Below are 15,209 nucleotides of genomic sequence, written 5' to 3' on the forward strand. Positions count from 1 at the left end.
AGAGGTGGCAATCACACCACCTCTCCCACTCCAATCAATTTGCCAATCCTTGTAAAAATAAATAGAGGAGCCTCCCAAAAAACGGCAGTCTGAAAAATCCCGCTCCCGAAAGAGCTACAACTTCTTGGCGGAATAATTTTTGGAATCGGTCCGACTTTTGGCTAGTATTTCCGAGTTAATCTTAAATTAAATTTTCGGAGTGTTCCTAAATAATATTAGGGAACATAAATTAGCAATTGTTCTGGGATACAGAATCCTTAAACCGAGAGTAAATAATCTCTTGCAGATTAAGGGAACAAGTAGTAATTGTCGGTGAATGGTGGGTGTGACTCAAAATTATCTATTAAGTGACTATTAAAAACTATTGAGAGTCTGGACTCAAATCAATAAATAAAATTCATCCACACAACTAAGTGAAAGACAGGTATTTCACCTAAGTATCTGTGATAGTGTACTGATTGTCATCTGGCAGAGAAACGTGGTGAAATCACCCCAAGAATTCACATTTTAAGAAATAAGAACCGATCGGAGTGAGTAACCATCAAATTGTAAAATCCCCAATAGAGCCATCAAAGATTGCAAGGGGTTCCTGAAAATTCTAATTATTTTCACCAATCAATGTAAATCGATTTAAGCGCTCCAATAAAACGCAAGGTTGTACGATTCAAAATCTCCTTTTTTTTTCATTCATTCATTCAACCTGTTTATTCTGAAAATCACCAACGGTAAGAACAAAAGAAAATCCAGCGTCGTCCAAAATTATTAATCAACAAATTCCAGCTTACGATGAAAAATCAATGTCCTTCGACGCGACGGACATAACAGCAAGAATTTTATGGCGCAGTCGGTAGGACGAGCTTTAACCTCCTCCTTCTTACCTCACTAGTGAATTTAATTGAAAATTGAAATTTCACTTCACTCGGACAGCTATTAAATTATTTTTGAAAGATAATTCCATTATTCAAATCGTTTCGATTTCAATTCAAAGCTATTGAAAATTGGAAAAATTCATTATTCACTTTAACCTACGGTCTTTCTCTCCATTTTCGGTTATTGAAAAATTAATAAAATGGCAGATAGATCCTTTATTACCAATGACTTTTCGGGAGACGCGGTGACCACCGCCCCTATCGGGGGTGCTGCACCCTCAGATAGACATGAGGATTATGTTAAGGCTCGTGAGATTGCAAATAGTATTCCTCTGTTTTCTGGTACTTCTGATCATGCATCCATCGATGAATTTGAGTACGCAATCAGAGCCAATAAAGGATCTATACCCACCGCAGATGGCAAGAAAGAACAATATATCCACCAAATATTAAAAAGAGTTTTACCTCCCGCTAAGAATCTCTAAGCCAACACCCACATTTATTCGGTAGATCACATTCTACAATTATTAATTGAATGGTATAGGGGTCAGTACAACTGTACGTATTACGCGCAAAAAGTTCGCGGCCTATTAAAATTTCAAAATGAAACCTTGCCAGATTTCTTCGATCGTTTGGCAGCACTGGTTCAATATGGTCTCAGAGCTATCGACGGATATGAAGCCACAGATAAGGCAGCCCTCGAGAAAATACTGCACAAAGATGCCCTCACAAGATTCAAGGAATACAGTCCTCAGAGCATTAAAGGTGACATCAAACATAACAAGGTTACCAGGATATTTGACGTCCGAACCAAACTGGGCGCTGAGGAATTTAGGCCAACATTGTCCATACCCGCGTACGAGATTGCTAATAACCGACAGTACAATTATACTTCCCAGTATCCGCCCATACAGGGATACACCCAAGCGCCTGGACAATCATCAGCCACACCAGCGTATCTGCCTCCTCAGCCGCACCAATACCTGAGAGCCGGTAACGAGCCACACTATCACCAAGGGCAAAATCAATCTCACGCCCACATGCTCACACCAACGCCGTCAAACAGTTTCGGCCATGCACTACCTCCTAACGCTAGATCCCAACGCACTCTGGACCCTCTGGTCGACGAGTTAATGAATGGATCCTATCCTCCAGCCCGGATCGCGTCAAGGAATACATCACCACGGGGATATCCAAGACCTACAGTGAACCCACCAGGATCTCCAGTGAACTCACCAGGACCTCCAGTGCATAACACGATGAGGAACCTCCTGCAAATGATCATGATGGGAAACACTATCCAGAAGACACTCCCCAACGGACCAACGTTCTTGAGACCAGTGATGACCTCCCCGATCCAGAACTCTACCAACCTGAACCTCTCCGTGAAGCTTTCCAACAACCTAATGGCTATCACGACGCCTCGCGGAGATCGCTCCAGAGTTCGAAATAGGAATTTTGCACCTGAGGGAGCCCCCACGAGCTTAGCCAGGGAGAGATCAGCTATGCCGAACACGCCCGTGACAGCCCAGAAGTTAAACGGGATCCTGGCTCGCCAGCACAGTGCACTGGGCAGCCAGACCAACCCATCGCTACACGCGATGTCCAGCACTCACCACCGCCAGTAAAGTTCTATAAGGTAGCTGCTTGTGAACCCGGTGATGGACCGATGATTGCTTTACATGGACCTTACCTGAAACCAGGAAAAATCACTGCACTCATCAATACCGGTGTGTCGGTTAATCTGATGTCTCTCCAGTCATTGAACCCGGACGCCATGATCGACACTACAGAAATCATCAGGATAGTTGGGCTAACTAATCATGTGCTCGACTCTTTGGGAACCATCATGCTCCCAATACATGCCGAAGTGGCAATCCGGTTTCATGTGATCATTCATCAACCTGGTGGTTATGGAGCCATCCTAGGGGATGAACTCCTTAACACACTCAAAACCCATATATCCTTCAACACCAATACTGTGCATTTCAACACAAATCCTAACCATGCTATCCACTTTTGTTTACAACCTCGCGTTACGCGGGAAGAAACGTGCAGAATATCAGTGACCGGGGATGGACCCAGAGTAAACGTCAGAATCAACAAAAAGCTGAATAGCAAGAGACATAGATTTCTGATTGACACGGGGGCTCACATCAACTTGATCGAGAGAAAGGCCATCAAACCATCAGCAGCGGTTCAACCTCCCAGAATTAAATTCCTTCTCGGGGTAACCTAAAATGCTCTACCCACTTGCGGACTGATTTATCTGCATATGTTCGGAACAGAAGTCCCATTCCACATAGTAGACGGGGAATTACCCGTAGCCGGAAGCGGTCTCCTAGGTCAAGAATTTCTCATAGCTGAGAAAGTCGACATCCGATATTCACAGCGGAACACCACTACCATTAAGGGATGCTGTAAGCCCATCCCGTGGTACGAATATCATAGGCCTAATGACCTCACTCTAATACCACCAAGGACAAGAATGGTCATTGAAATTCCAATTGACAACCCTGAGGTAGGAGTAGGCTATCTGCCCAAGGTGGACACACCAGACGGAATATTCTTGGGAGAAGCGATAGTCCAGGTGGAAGACAACAAAGCCACGGCCATGGTCCTCAACACTACCGAAGAACCGGTTCAACTACACCTAGCACCTCAATGGCTTGAACACTTCGATGAATTCACAACATTCTCATTAGAGGATCCACCGCCAGATGAATCTTGCATAGTCACCTGCAACCTAGGTCTACTCCCCGGCGAAGAACAACAGCTGGATAATCGGGTGACCAAAATCTCGAAGGCCTTGCCGGAGCAGGAACTCAAAACATTCGAACGAAAACAAGTCGTTCAGCTGGTAGAGCGATTCCCAGATGTGTTCCATCTGCCACGAGATGACTTGGGTCACGCCAAGGACTTCAAATGTAATATCCGAACGACGGACGAGGTCCCCATCTTCAGGCGACAGTACAAATATCCTCAGCAACACCAAGAGGAAATCAGTAAACAGATTAAGTCAATGAAGGAACAAGATATCTTCAAGGACTCGGAATCCCCTTATAACGCACCATTGTGGATCGTCCCCAAGAAATGTTATTCTCAAGGAAGAAAACGTTGGAGGCTCGTAATAGACTTCAGAGCACTGAACCAAAAAACCATCGGAGATTCCTATCCCCTGCCCGACATTACTACGATCCTGTCACAGTTGGGCGGAGCGAGGTACTTCAGTGTATTCGATCTCGCCGGTGGATTTCACCAAATAAAGATGGACGAAAGGGATGGCGAGATAACTGCCTTTATCGGCCCGGAAGGCCATTACGAATATACCAGGATGCCATTTGGTCTGAAGAACTCTCCCCCGATTTTTCAAAGAATGATGGACCAAGTCCTCACAGGCTTAGAGGGCTCTGAACTATATGTCTACCTGGACGATATAGTCATTTATTCAAAAACCCAAGAAGACCATGTCAACCGGCTCAACAAATTCCTCAACCGACTCAGATAGAGTGGACTCTCTCTTCAACCAGACAATGCAGTTTCTTCAGAAGGGATAAGGGAAGTTGCCTATCTGGGTCACGTCATCGATAAAGAGGGCATTCACCCGGACCCAAAGAAAGTCAAGGCCTTGAGGGAAATGCCGGCACCAACCAACCAACATGGGGTTCAGAGATTTCTAGGCTTCAGTAATTATTACCGAAGATTTGTAAAGGACTATGCGGAAAAATCCAAAAGCCTCACCAACCTCTTGAGAAAAGACACGAAATTCAAGTGGGACGAGGAGCACGAAAAGGCTTTCGAGGATCTGAAGAAGGCAATTACGGAAGACTCTCTGTTATTTTACCCTGATACGAGCGAACCGTTCATCGTCAATGTTTCGGCAACATCCAAGGGAATTGGAGCAATTTTAAGCCAGAAGGACGAGGGAGGAGACGAACACCCTATCATATATGCTTCCAGAACCCTTGGAGATGCAGAAACCAGGTATACACCGGCAGAGATCGATTGCCTAGCAGTGGTATACGCTCTAAACTACTTCAGGCCATACATTTACGGAGTACCATTCACCGTAGTAACGAATAGCTCCTCTCTAAATCGGCTGATGGATTCAAGCAACTCCACTACCCGTCAGGTAAATTGGAAGACGTTCCTGAACGACTACTCCTTTGAGGTGGAGATCAGGAAACACAAGGGCGCTCAGCTGGCGCAGGCATTCGCAGGAAACCCTCTGGAAAACCAGACCGCCGAACCAGTACTTCTCGCACCGTGTCTACCAATCAACACGAACTCTACTCCCAAACCATGCCTGAAACCGTCACGAACAGTCACTAACCCTAACCTCAGGGTCAGAATCAACAGTGAACCTGACGTTATCAATACCAAGAGCTCCATCGCCGACAGAATTAGACTCAGAAGGGCTACCCAAACGTCTGACAATAGCGGAAAACCAATCCGCTATCGAGATATAAGGGAATACCGTCGCAACACCAACCGTAACCCAGCTAGTCCAACAGGACAGCTATCCACAGAGGAGACCACGCCGACACCTACAACTAGTCTTCAACCACTCGTCGAAACCCTTGAAGAAACAACTCCAACTCCGACGACCGGAGCCAGACATCATGCGACTTCAGGGATTTCTCAAAGGACTTAGTCAACCACAGCTTCACTGCCTCAAGCCCTCATTGAGGTACCTGAAGCAACCATATCCATCAACGACGTATTAGAACCAATGAATACTCGTTTAGAACCAGATCCAACAACGCTAGAGAAAGCAAAATTGGAAGTGTCCTTAGAAGGAGATTCAATTGAAGAACTAGAAGACGACGTGTTTATCTCAGAACAGACCCCGTTGATGAATCAACAAATGATCGTGGAAGCTGACCCCCCGACAGACTGGGACGACGAGCTAGATCAGGAACCCGATTCTCCTCCAGAGTCTTTCAACTGTAAAAGCATCCACCAAAGCCTCAAAAAATTCGATGAGATTATGGAACGCCATAACGAAACTCATCCAGAAGAAGAAAGCTCCGATGAGGAATTCGAATCACCGATTCCCACGAACGTGAACGATCAACGGAAGCTTAGCCTAGGACCAGAATTCAACAAAAGCCTTCACGAGTCATACGAAAAATTCAATGAAAAGATGCGCCAATACCAGGACCGCTCTTTACCGCTCATCAAGTCCACAGACGAGGTCTCCAAGGAAAAATTCGATAAAATGGCAATCGAAGAACTACGCGAGGCTATCATCAACTTCAAGGATAAAGTGGACGAAAGGATAAGAGCGAGAGAAGGAGAACAGGGCGAGCCCATAACTCCACCGGAAACGCAAAACCTTGACCAGAACAGTTCCAACCAGACAGCTCAGGTCGACAACATCCCATCGGAGCAGCCATCGGGGGCAACCGGCCAACAATCATCCTCCCGACACTCGGTAATTGCCAAACCAAGGATCATACGAGAATCCCTGATCCCAACTCCAAGAGCTATTCAAAGCCAAACAGCCGGGTCATCACCATCGAAAACCAGCGGAAACAGGGACGTCGTGACTCATAAAAAGCTCTTCACAGAAGAGGAAGACGACAACTCCATGTTTATAGATGATGACGTGCCACCAGACATCCGCTTTCCTTCATTCCTACAATCAGTCAATGACACTTTACCGGGGGTGGATCCAGGGTATCCCTATCATCCAAACCCAACAGACTGTTCATCAAAGGAAAGAGCAATTGTCAAACCGTCCGGGCACAATGTTGATCAATCAGAGCCCATCTCTGGAGAGCAGGAAAATGGAGGGCCAGCCGAAGATAAGCTGACTATTCCACCAGATGACTATCAACCAGCTAAACACATCAACGAAACCAGGGATGGATTAACCTTCGTTAGAGGAAATATCGCCCATTTCTTGGCAGCAGATGCTGAATTCACTAAACAGAATACTAAGCTTCTCGGTGAGTTGAACCTGATCGACCTAGACTACATCAAAAAATTAAATCCTCAACTGGGACAAATCATCGTCACCAAATCTGGAAAATTCAGAACCTTCACCCTCATTGTAAAGAAATACCACTTCGATAAAACGCAGAACAGAATCTTAAAACTCTGCCTGCGCAACCTAAAAACAGCAATCGAAAAATATGAAGTCAAGGAACTGAAAATGGTGATGAAGGGAGATGAAATCGATGAGGATATCAGGATCAGATACTACCTAGAGCAAGAATTCCAAGCTCACCCTGTGACCATCACCTTGTGGCACGGCAACGTTCGAATGCCCCCCGAGGCACTGAGACCCGAAATCATCCGGGAATGCCACGAAACTCTTCCTGGAGGACACAAAGGAATAGTGACCACCTTCCATAGGGTGAGAGAACGATTCTACTGGCCCGGAATGAAACAAGAAATCGAACGAATGGTCAAGAAATGCCGCATCTGCCAGCTGCAGAAGATCAGACGAATAAAGTTCAAGCAGCCAATGCTAATAACAGAAACACCAAGCGAATTCTTGGAACGAATATCCATCGACATCGTAGGACCTCTTCTTCCGACTTCAGCAGGACACGTACGTATCCTCACCATCCAGGATAACATCGCAAAACACTGTACGGCCATTCCGTTGAGAGACATTAAGGCACAGACCATTGCACACGCCCTGGTGACCCAGTACGTCGCTCTATACGGCTGCCCCAGAATAATACTCTGAGCCAAAGGAACCAGTTTCCTCAGCAAATTATTCCACCACTTTAGCAAGTTACTGCGGTTCCATCATGTGACAACATCAGGGTACCGACCGCAATCCAATCGCGCCCTCGAAAAAAGCCATCACACCTTGGTAGAATACCTGAAGGCGTTTGCCACAGAGACCAACCAATGGGATGAACTATTACCATTTGCAATACTGTCCTACAACACTGCCGTACACAGTGCTACACAATTCACTCCATTCGAATTGCTGTACGGAAAGTACGGCTACCATCAAATATCGGAGAAGACCAGGGCATCGAAACCTACAACGATTATGTAGTAGACCTGATGACAAAAATGGAGAAAATCCAGGAGTTAGCATATCAACATCTCCAACAAGCGAAACTTCACTCAAAACAACTGCACGACAGAGATGCACGACCATTGGAGCTAAAAATTGGACAGTTCGCCTACGTACAAAAGGAACCGAAGTTGGGCAAATTAGACCAGGCATACACCGGACCCTATGAAATAGTGGGTATAACTGAGAAGGGTGACATCTATCTAGAAAGCGAGGATGGACATCGTTTTATGAAACACCCTAACAAATTAAAACCCTGCGAACATTAATATACCACCGGTGCTGCCAATAACTAGGTATACTATCACTACCAAAAAACCTGTTGCAGGGAATGGAAGGAAGAATTCCCGTATATGTAGATGGATCCTGCTCCTTCAACGGCGATGTTAGAGCTAAGGCCGGAATCGGAATTTGGTTCGGGGAAAAACACCCCTTGAATACCTATAAAACTCTGGACGGAACACGAGCTACAAATATCATCGCTGAGACAGCTGCCACCGTTGAAGCATGCAAAATTTGCCTAAGACATGACATCCAAAGAATGACCATCCTCACGGACTCCAAATATCTGACCAGCTCCATGACTCAACACCTGCCGAAATGGAAAGCTAACGGATGGCTGACCTCCAAGGGCAAACGAGTAGTAAACCAGCTACTGCTACAACAGCTAGACCAACTAATGCAGCAGCTAGATGTCCAACTGACCTACATAGCAGGACACAAGGGAATACATGGCAACGAACGAGCGGATGAGCTAGCGAAGTTGGGATCTGAGCTCCATCAGTAACCAGCCAACAAAGCACTAAGCTCAAGGTCATAGTGAACCACAGCAATCCACTCAACCCCATTTAAAATATAAGAGTATGTAATCCTACGAAATTCCATTCCCCCTTCCCCAACAGGAACACAACATCACCATGAAATATTCCAGTACCATCTTATGGATAATACTGCAACGGACCACAAGTACGCAAAAGACGGGAGGCGCTGGGGTATACCAAGTACATCCAATCGCTCATAACCCAGGCCTGTACTTGGAAAAAATTGACCAAATCCGCATGATCAATAATAACTGGCGCCTCTTAATTACCATCGACCTAGCAAGTCTAACAGGACTGTCCCTACCAGGAACACAGCTAGTTGACGGACTCTTGCAGGAATGCCGACAATTAAGACCTGAGACGGAGGGCCACAAGACATTAGGGATCACCATCATGAATGATTACAACAGGGAACTCAGACACACTCAGGGACATCTTGCAAAGATCCTGGAGGCACCACAAGAACACATCCATGATCTGCCAAGAAGATCCCCCTTCCTAGGATTCATCGGTACAATAAGCAGAAAGCTAGTCGGCACCATGGACTGCAATGACCATGAACACATCACAAAAGAAATCGACAATATATACAATGACCAGAGGAAGATCACACATCTCATTGGAAACGCAACCCTCATAATCCAGGCAGAGATCAACACTATGAAGATGAATCATGAGGATAACACCCTAAGGATACGTTGAACGGAAGAGGAAATGAGAAAAATAATAACTCAATCCAACAGATTCGTGCAACAATTGAGCATCACCGAACATCTCGAACATCTCATGAACATCGCCAAGAAAGCAGAATATGGAGCTCGAGCATACGTTGAAACCGTTGCTAAAACTGTGGCAGCCATAGAGGATGCCAGACACTGTTTCCTGAACCCTTTCTTCATCAACACCAATCAACTAACGAGGGTAACAGAAGAGATCGAGAGGTCAACACCTGATACAATTTTCCCAATAACAAGGGAGAAAATTGATCTGGCACTGCTGAGCCAAATCAGTGATGTACAAACGGCATACCACGACGAAAAATTTCTGATCATAATCGAGATACCACTCATCTCCAGGAACCAAATGGAACTATACAAAATGGTCCCCTGCAAGGTCCCACAGAAAATCCAAGGAAACCGGAGCGTTGCTGCCTACATTGAATCAACTAACAAATACATTGCACTCTCGCAACATGGCACCTATTACACCCATTTCAACGAAGATTACCTAAAAACCTGCATTCCACTGCAACAATGGCTAGCCTGTCAGAAGAGAATACCACTGAGGAAAGCCGGCAGCCGCAACAGCTGCGAATACCGCTTACTCACCAACACAGATGTGGAACTGACGCCGAAAATCTACCAGGATTGCAACGTGAAGATCACTAATAATCTAGAAACCCAGTGGACACGACTCACCAGCAGCAAGGGATGGTTATACTCAACCATCGAGCCAGAAAGACTCGAAATTACCTGCCATAACCAACCCGCAGATAGCGTGATATTGAACGGATCAGGGATGCTCCATCTCAACCCGAATTGCACAGCGGAGACCTCCACGAGTATCCTTGAGGGCGCAGGACTGGTCGAATACCAACTTCCAGTGATCCTTGGAATGTCTAAAACAATCAACATCTCAGAAATAGCACCAATCCTAAGCGACCTGCCTAAACCTCTGAGCCCTATGTCAACTTTGAAACAGTACGTCTTACCCGACACGACCAAAGATCACCTATTTGACGATTCTCTGCAACAAACCATTGATGAAGCGGAGAAAATCGGCCTGCACCACCAGGAACTTATTACCATCGCATCTTCACGGCAACTAACGGAACCATCACTCTGGTGCTCACAGCGGCAATGGCAGCAATGGGGTACGGCGCCTACAAAAAAGGATTCGTCCTCCTAAACGTTCTCACCTGCTGCTGTCGAAGAGCCAAAAGAATGAAACAGCAACCTGCGAGAGCAACCGTCCAACGACGCCGCACCCAAAGACCCAACGAAACACCGATCAGCACAATCTCGATGCCGGAGTTATCCCTGATGACAGTATCAGTACTACCAGCACTACCAGCGCCAGAAGATCCTCAAAGGCCCCCTACCAACGGAACCCACACCAAATCCTTCGTCACCGTGGATTACACATAGTAAGGAACCCCTCAGTAAAAAGGACGAAGAGAAGGCTAAAAACCGAACAAAATAGACAGTCATTCGTGAGTAAAACGAGTTTATTAAAAAAAAGGATAAAAATAAAGGGGGTGCCCATTTCCACTACATCTATCAGAACTAAATCAGCAACACCAATGGCCTACGCTGCGAGGGCTGGGCCTCGGACCAACTCCATGTCATCCTCCCACTCAACCTGGGCATGCTCCTCAAAACGGGATGGGCATGCAGCCAACAAAAGTCCTAAGGCCCCATCCGCAATCACTTCACGATGGTGATACCAATAAAAAAGGTCAACATAGGAGCAGTACTCCGGGCTCAGGTATTTCAGGAACCGGCAGTACCACTCCAGCGACATCTCCCACCACTCATCAATCTGAACAAAAAATGCCAATATAAAAATCCTATAAGACAAAAGCAGAAAAGAAAAACAAACCTGAAATAAAACTCACCATGGGATACTGGGGATCCCAACAAGTGGCCAAAAAGGCGAGCAGCATTCGCTCCGGAACTCTGGTTCTGCGGGAGGCTGCCTCCAACATCTCGGACCCCCCAAAAACAATCTTCATTTCTTCCTGCCGTTCACGCCACCAAAGGAACCAGTCTCTTTCCGCTCCAGCAACGAACAGTCCTTCAAACTAGACCACACCCGACAATCAGGATCGACAAAATAATCAATCGAGGAATAAATAAATGGATGAATACTCACACGATCCATGGTAAATAACGAGTACACGGAAAAATCAAACCTCACAGGAAGACACTTAGAATATAACTGAGGAGTTGCTAAGAAAAAAAACCGACGACTTCGCAGAAACCCAAAACCGAACCCCCACCAGCGAACGGGCCGGAAATACCAGCTACGACATCGCGGAAATTGCAAACGCAGGAGAAACCAAGTCGACCTTCACCATTAGCAAATTTATTCAAAAAATATCCACATTCTATCAATTAGAAACAGATATATAGACATATATTGAAAAAATGTATATCTATATAATTGTATGTAGTAACACATGTACGATGCGAAAGCCCCGAAAATGCTAAAAAGAGCGCCCGACAGAGGACCAAGGTCACAAAAATCAAAATTTAAACAACTCAAAATGAGCCCAAAAAACTGTAAAATCTAGAAGCTCACAAATGAATTTTTCACTTGACACCCAGTTCTGAGAAAAAGACGATGCCAACCCCTACCGACTGAATAGACGAATGCCGTGCTAACTAACTGACGCCATTACTCACCTGGATCAAACTAAAATCGAAATTTAATTAATTTAAAAGAAAGTCCTAACCCTTAAAAGCGAAAAGTTCGGAAATTATTTTTGCGTTTGACATCACCTTCCTCTAGAAAAGGCGATACCAACCCCTACTGGCTGAATGGGCTAACGCCGCACTAACTAACTGACGCCATTACTCACATGGATCAAACTAAATTCAAAATTTAATTAATTTAAAAGAAATTCCTAACCCTTACAATCTAAAAGGTCGGAAATTATTTTTGCGTTTGACATCCCCTTCCCCTAGATAACTTGATCAACCCTCTCGCGCCGCGTGCCATTCACCATACAACAAAATAACAACAACACCATTTGCAAACATACAAAATTTATTTAACAATATTACAATATATATATATATATATATATATATATATATATATATACATAAAAAAACTAACAATACTAATAATAATAATTGACAATAAAAAAAACAATATTAATAAGGAGGAAGGAAGAACGGGGCCTCTAATCGTCATCCCAGCTCTCGTACGACCTATGAAAAAAGAAAAAAAAAAAGAGACCTTACACCTCCACAAAGGTGCCCCCTCAACGCTTCTCATGGCTGGGGAACCAAGAGTAAAAAAGGGCATCAGGGGGCCTCCTGATTTCCCGAACCTGCTTCCGTCCACACCTATCGCACTGGAACAGGACGTCCAGCCCAAACTCTCGGAGTTTCCGCCAATCTACATCCCGATCATCTTCGATGTCAAATTGGACGGCCCCGTTTACCCTGGCCACCCCCGCTCTCCAATTCGGGCCATGAGACGCATTTTCATTGCGGTCTCCACCCAACATGTCCACATGAGTATGGCACAGCTCGTGGAGCAACACGCGCACAAGCCAGGTTCTACTGACTTCTGCGGAAAACAGACACTCCTGCAGAAAGATCTTCTTCCGCAGAAAATCAGTAAAACCGAAGCAACTCCGATGATCTTTCATGCGCCACAATGTGTAGCTATGGAGCCGCCCACCGAAGAACCTTCCATCAAGAACCATGGCCAGCCCACGATAATCAGGGTCAGGGCCCAACACCAACCCCACATACTCCACCAACTCCAGGGGAACACCACTGTCAAAGCGGAACAGATTCACCCTGGGTTGACGCCCAAACATCTTCCGCCACTCGCGTGTGGAGCCCCTCATCTAAAAACAACCAAAAACCATTAGAAATAAAATTACCCCACGACCCGACCAACTAATTAGTAAAACAGTTAAAATCATAATTACCTTAGCACTAAAACCTTCTTCTCTTCTCTCACCTTCTAAAAACACCCCAAAAACGCCAAAAAACACAATAAAAAAATGCACCAACACCTGTTGCTTCCAGAACCGGCAATAAGATGGGTGACAGATTAACACCTCACCCTAGACAATTGACCTAATGACCAAGTGCCTCTACCGGCCACATTAACATACTAATTAGGTCACATCCCTGATTACCGACACGGTTGACCATGCTAATTTGGTCACACCCCTAATTACCGACACACAATTTAAAAGTTAATTTAATTTTAATAGTTTTAATTTCATTAAAAAATTAAGCGAAAACCTAAACCGTTTGAAAATAATGGATCTTAGTTCCGAAAAAAATCTCAACCAATGGAAAAGATCTTCTCCGCGGGGGCTGTAATGTCCAGATTATTTGTAAACAGGTACAATCGACAAAAATAGATTAAAAAATTAAATAAACGAGCCGAGCGAATGAATCACCACCACGAAAGTTGAGAAACTCACAAAAAACCGCCAATGACCTCAGGGGAATGTGCAACGCTGCATTGCACAGAGGCCATTGCAACCAAGATTTAGCAACTCACAATTTTCCCTAGCAAGTAAAGCCAGGTTAATAAACTAAAAATGAAAGAGGTGGCAATCACACCACCTCTCCCACTCCAATCAATTTGCCAATCCTTGTAAAAATAAATAGAGGAGCCTCCCAAAAAACGGCAGTCTGAAACATCCCGCTCCCGAAAGCGCTACAACTTCCTGGCGGAATAATTTTTCGAATCGGTCCGACTTTTGGCTAGTATTTCGGAGTTAATCTTAAATTAAATTTTCGGAGTGTTCCTAAATAATATTAGGGAACATAAATGAGCAATTGTTCGGGGATACAGAATCCTTAAACCGAGAGTAAATAATCTCTTGCAGATTAAGGGAACAAGTAGTAATTGTCGGTGAATGGTGGGTGTGACTCAAAGTTATCTATTAAGTGACTATTAAAAACTATTGAGAGCCTGGACTCAAATCAATTAATAAAATTCATCAAAACAACTAAGTGAAGGACAGGTATTTCACCTAAGTATCTGTGATAGTGTACTGATTGTCATCTGGCAAAGAAACGTGGTGAAATCACCCCAAGAATTCACATGTTAAGAAATAAGAACCGATCGCAGTGAGTAACCATTAAATTGTAAAATCCCCCATAGAGCCATCAAAGATTGCAAGGGGTTCCTGAAAATTCTAATTATTTTCACCAATTAATGTAATTCGATTTAAGCGCTCCAATAAAACGCAAGGTTGTACGATTCAAAATCTTTTTTTTTTTCATTCATTCATTCAACCTGTTTATTCTGAAAATCACCAACGGTAAGAACAAAAGAAAATCCAGCGTCGTTCAAAATTATTAATCAACAAATTCGAGCTTACGATCAAAAATCAATGTCCTTCGACGCGAAAATTCTCCGGACATAACAATCACCAAGTGGGATGGAAGATATCTGCGAGAGCCTACATTGCCCAACCAAATTTCCACAGTAGTCTAATTTTTGCGTGCCAAGCTTTATACTTTCAAGGCGTTGGGTGATGCGCGAGAGAAAAAACGAGCCAAGGGTGTAAGAGGGGCAACACTGAGAACAATTACTTTTGAAGACTATAAAAACTGTCTCTTTCAGCAGAAGAAACTGGTGAAATCACAATATTTGATTCAAAGTAAACAACATCAAGTTTACACGGTGAAACAGAACAAATTAGCACTGAGTTATGATGATGATAAGAGAATTGTTTTACTTGATTCAACAGACACTCTACCTTAT

General features: G+C 44.5%; 1 protein-coding gene across 1 annotated transcript; it reads left to right on the forward strand.

The window, feature by feature from the left end:
* Positions 1 to 7,910: 7,910 nt before the first annotated feature.
* On the forward strand, positions 7,911 to 8,701 carry LOC105272544 (ribonuclease H1-like). The gene is made up of 2 exons (XM_011314719.1): positions 7,911 to 8,087; positions 8,243 to 8,701. Exons 1-2 carry the CDS (start codon positions 7,911 to 7,913, stop codon positions 8,699 to 8,701), a joined length of 636 nt encoding a protein of 211 aa, XP_011313021.1.
* Positions 8,702 to 15,209: the final 6,508 nt, after the last annotated feature.

The sequence above is a fragment of the Fopius arisanus genome, unplaced genomic scaffold (genome assembly GCF_000806365.1).
Source record: "Fopius arisanus strain USDA-PBARC FA_bdor unplaced genomic scaffold, ASM80636v1 scaffold00204, whole genome shotgun sequence".
In the NCBI taxonomy this organism is placed as follows: Eukaryota; Metazoa; Arthropoda; class Insecta; order Hymenoptera; family Braconidae; genus Fopius; species Fopius arisanus.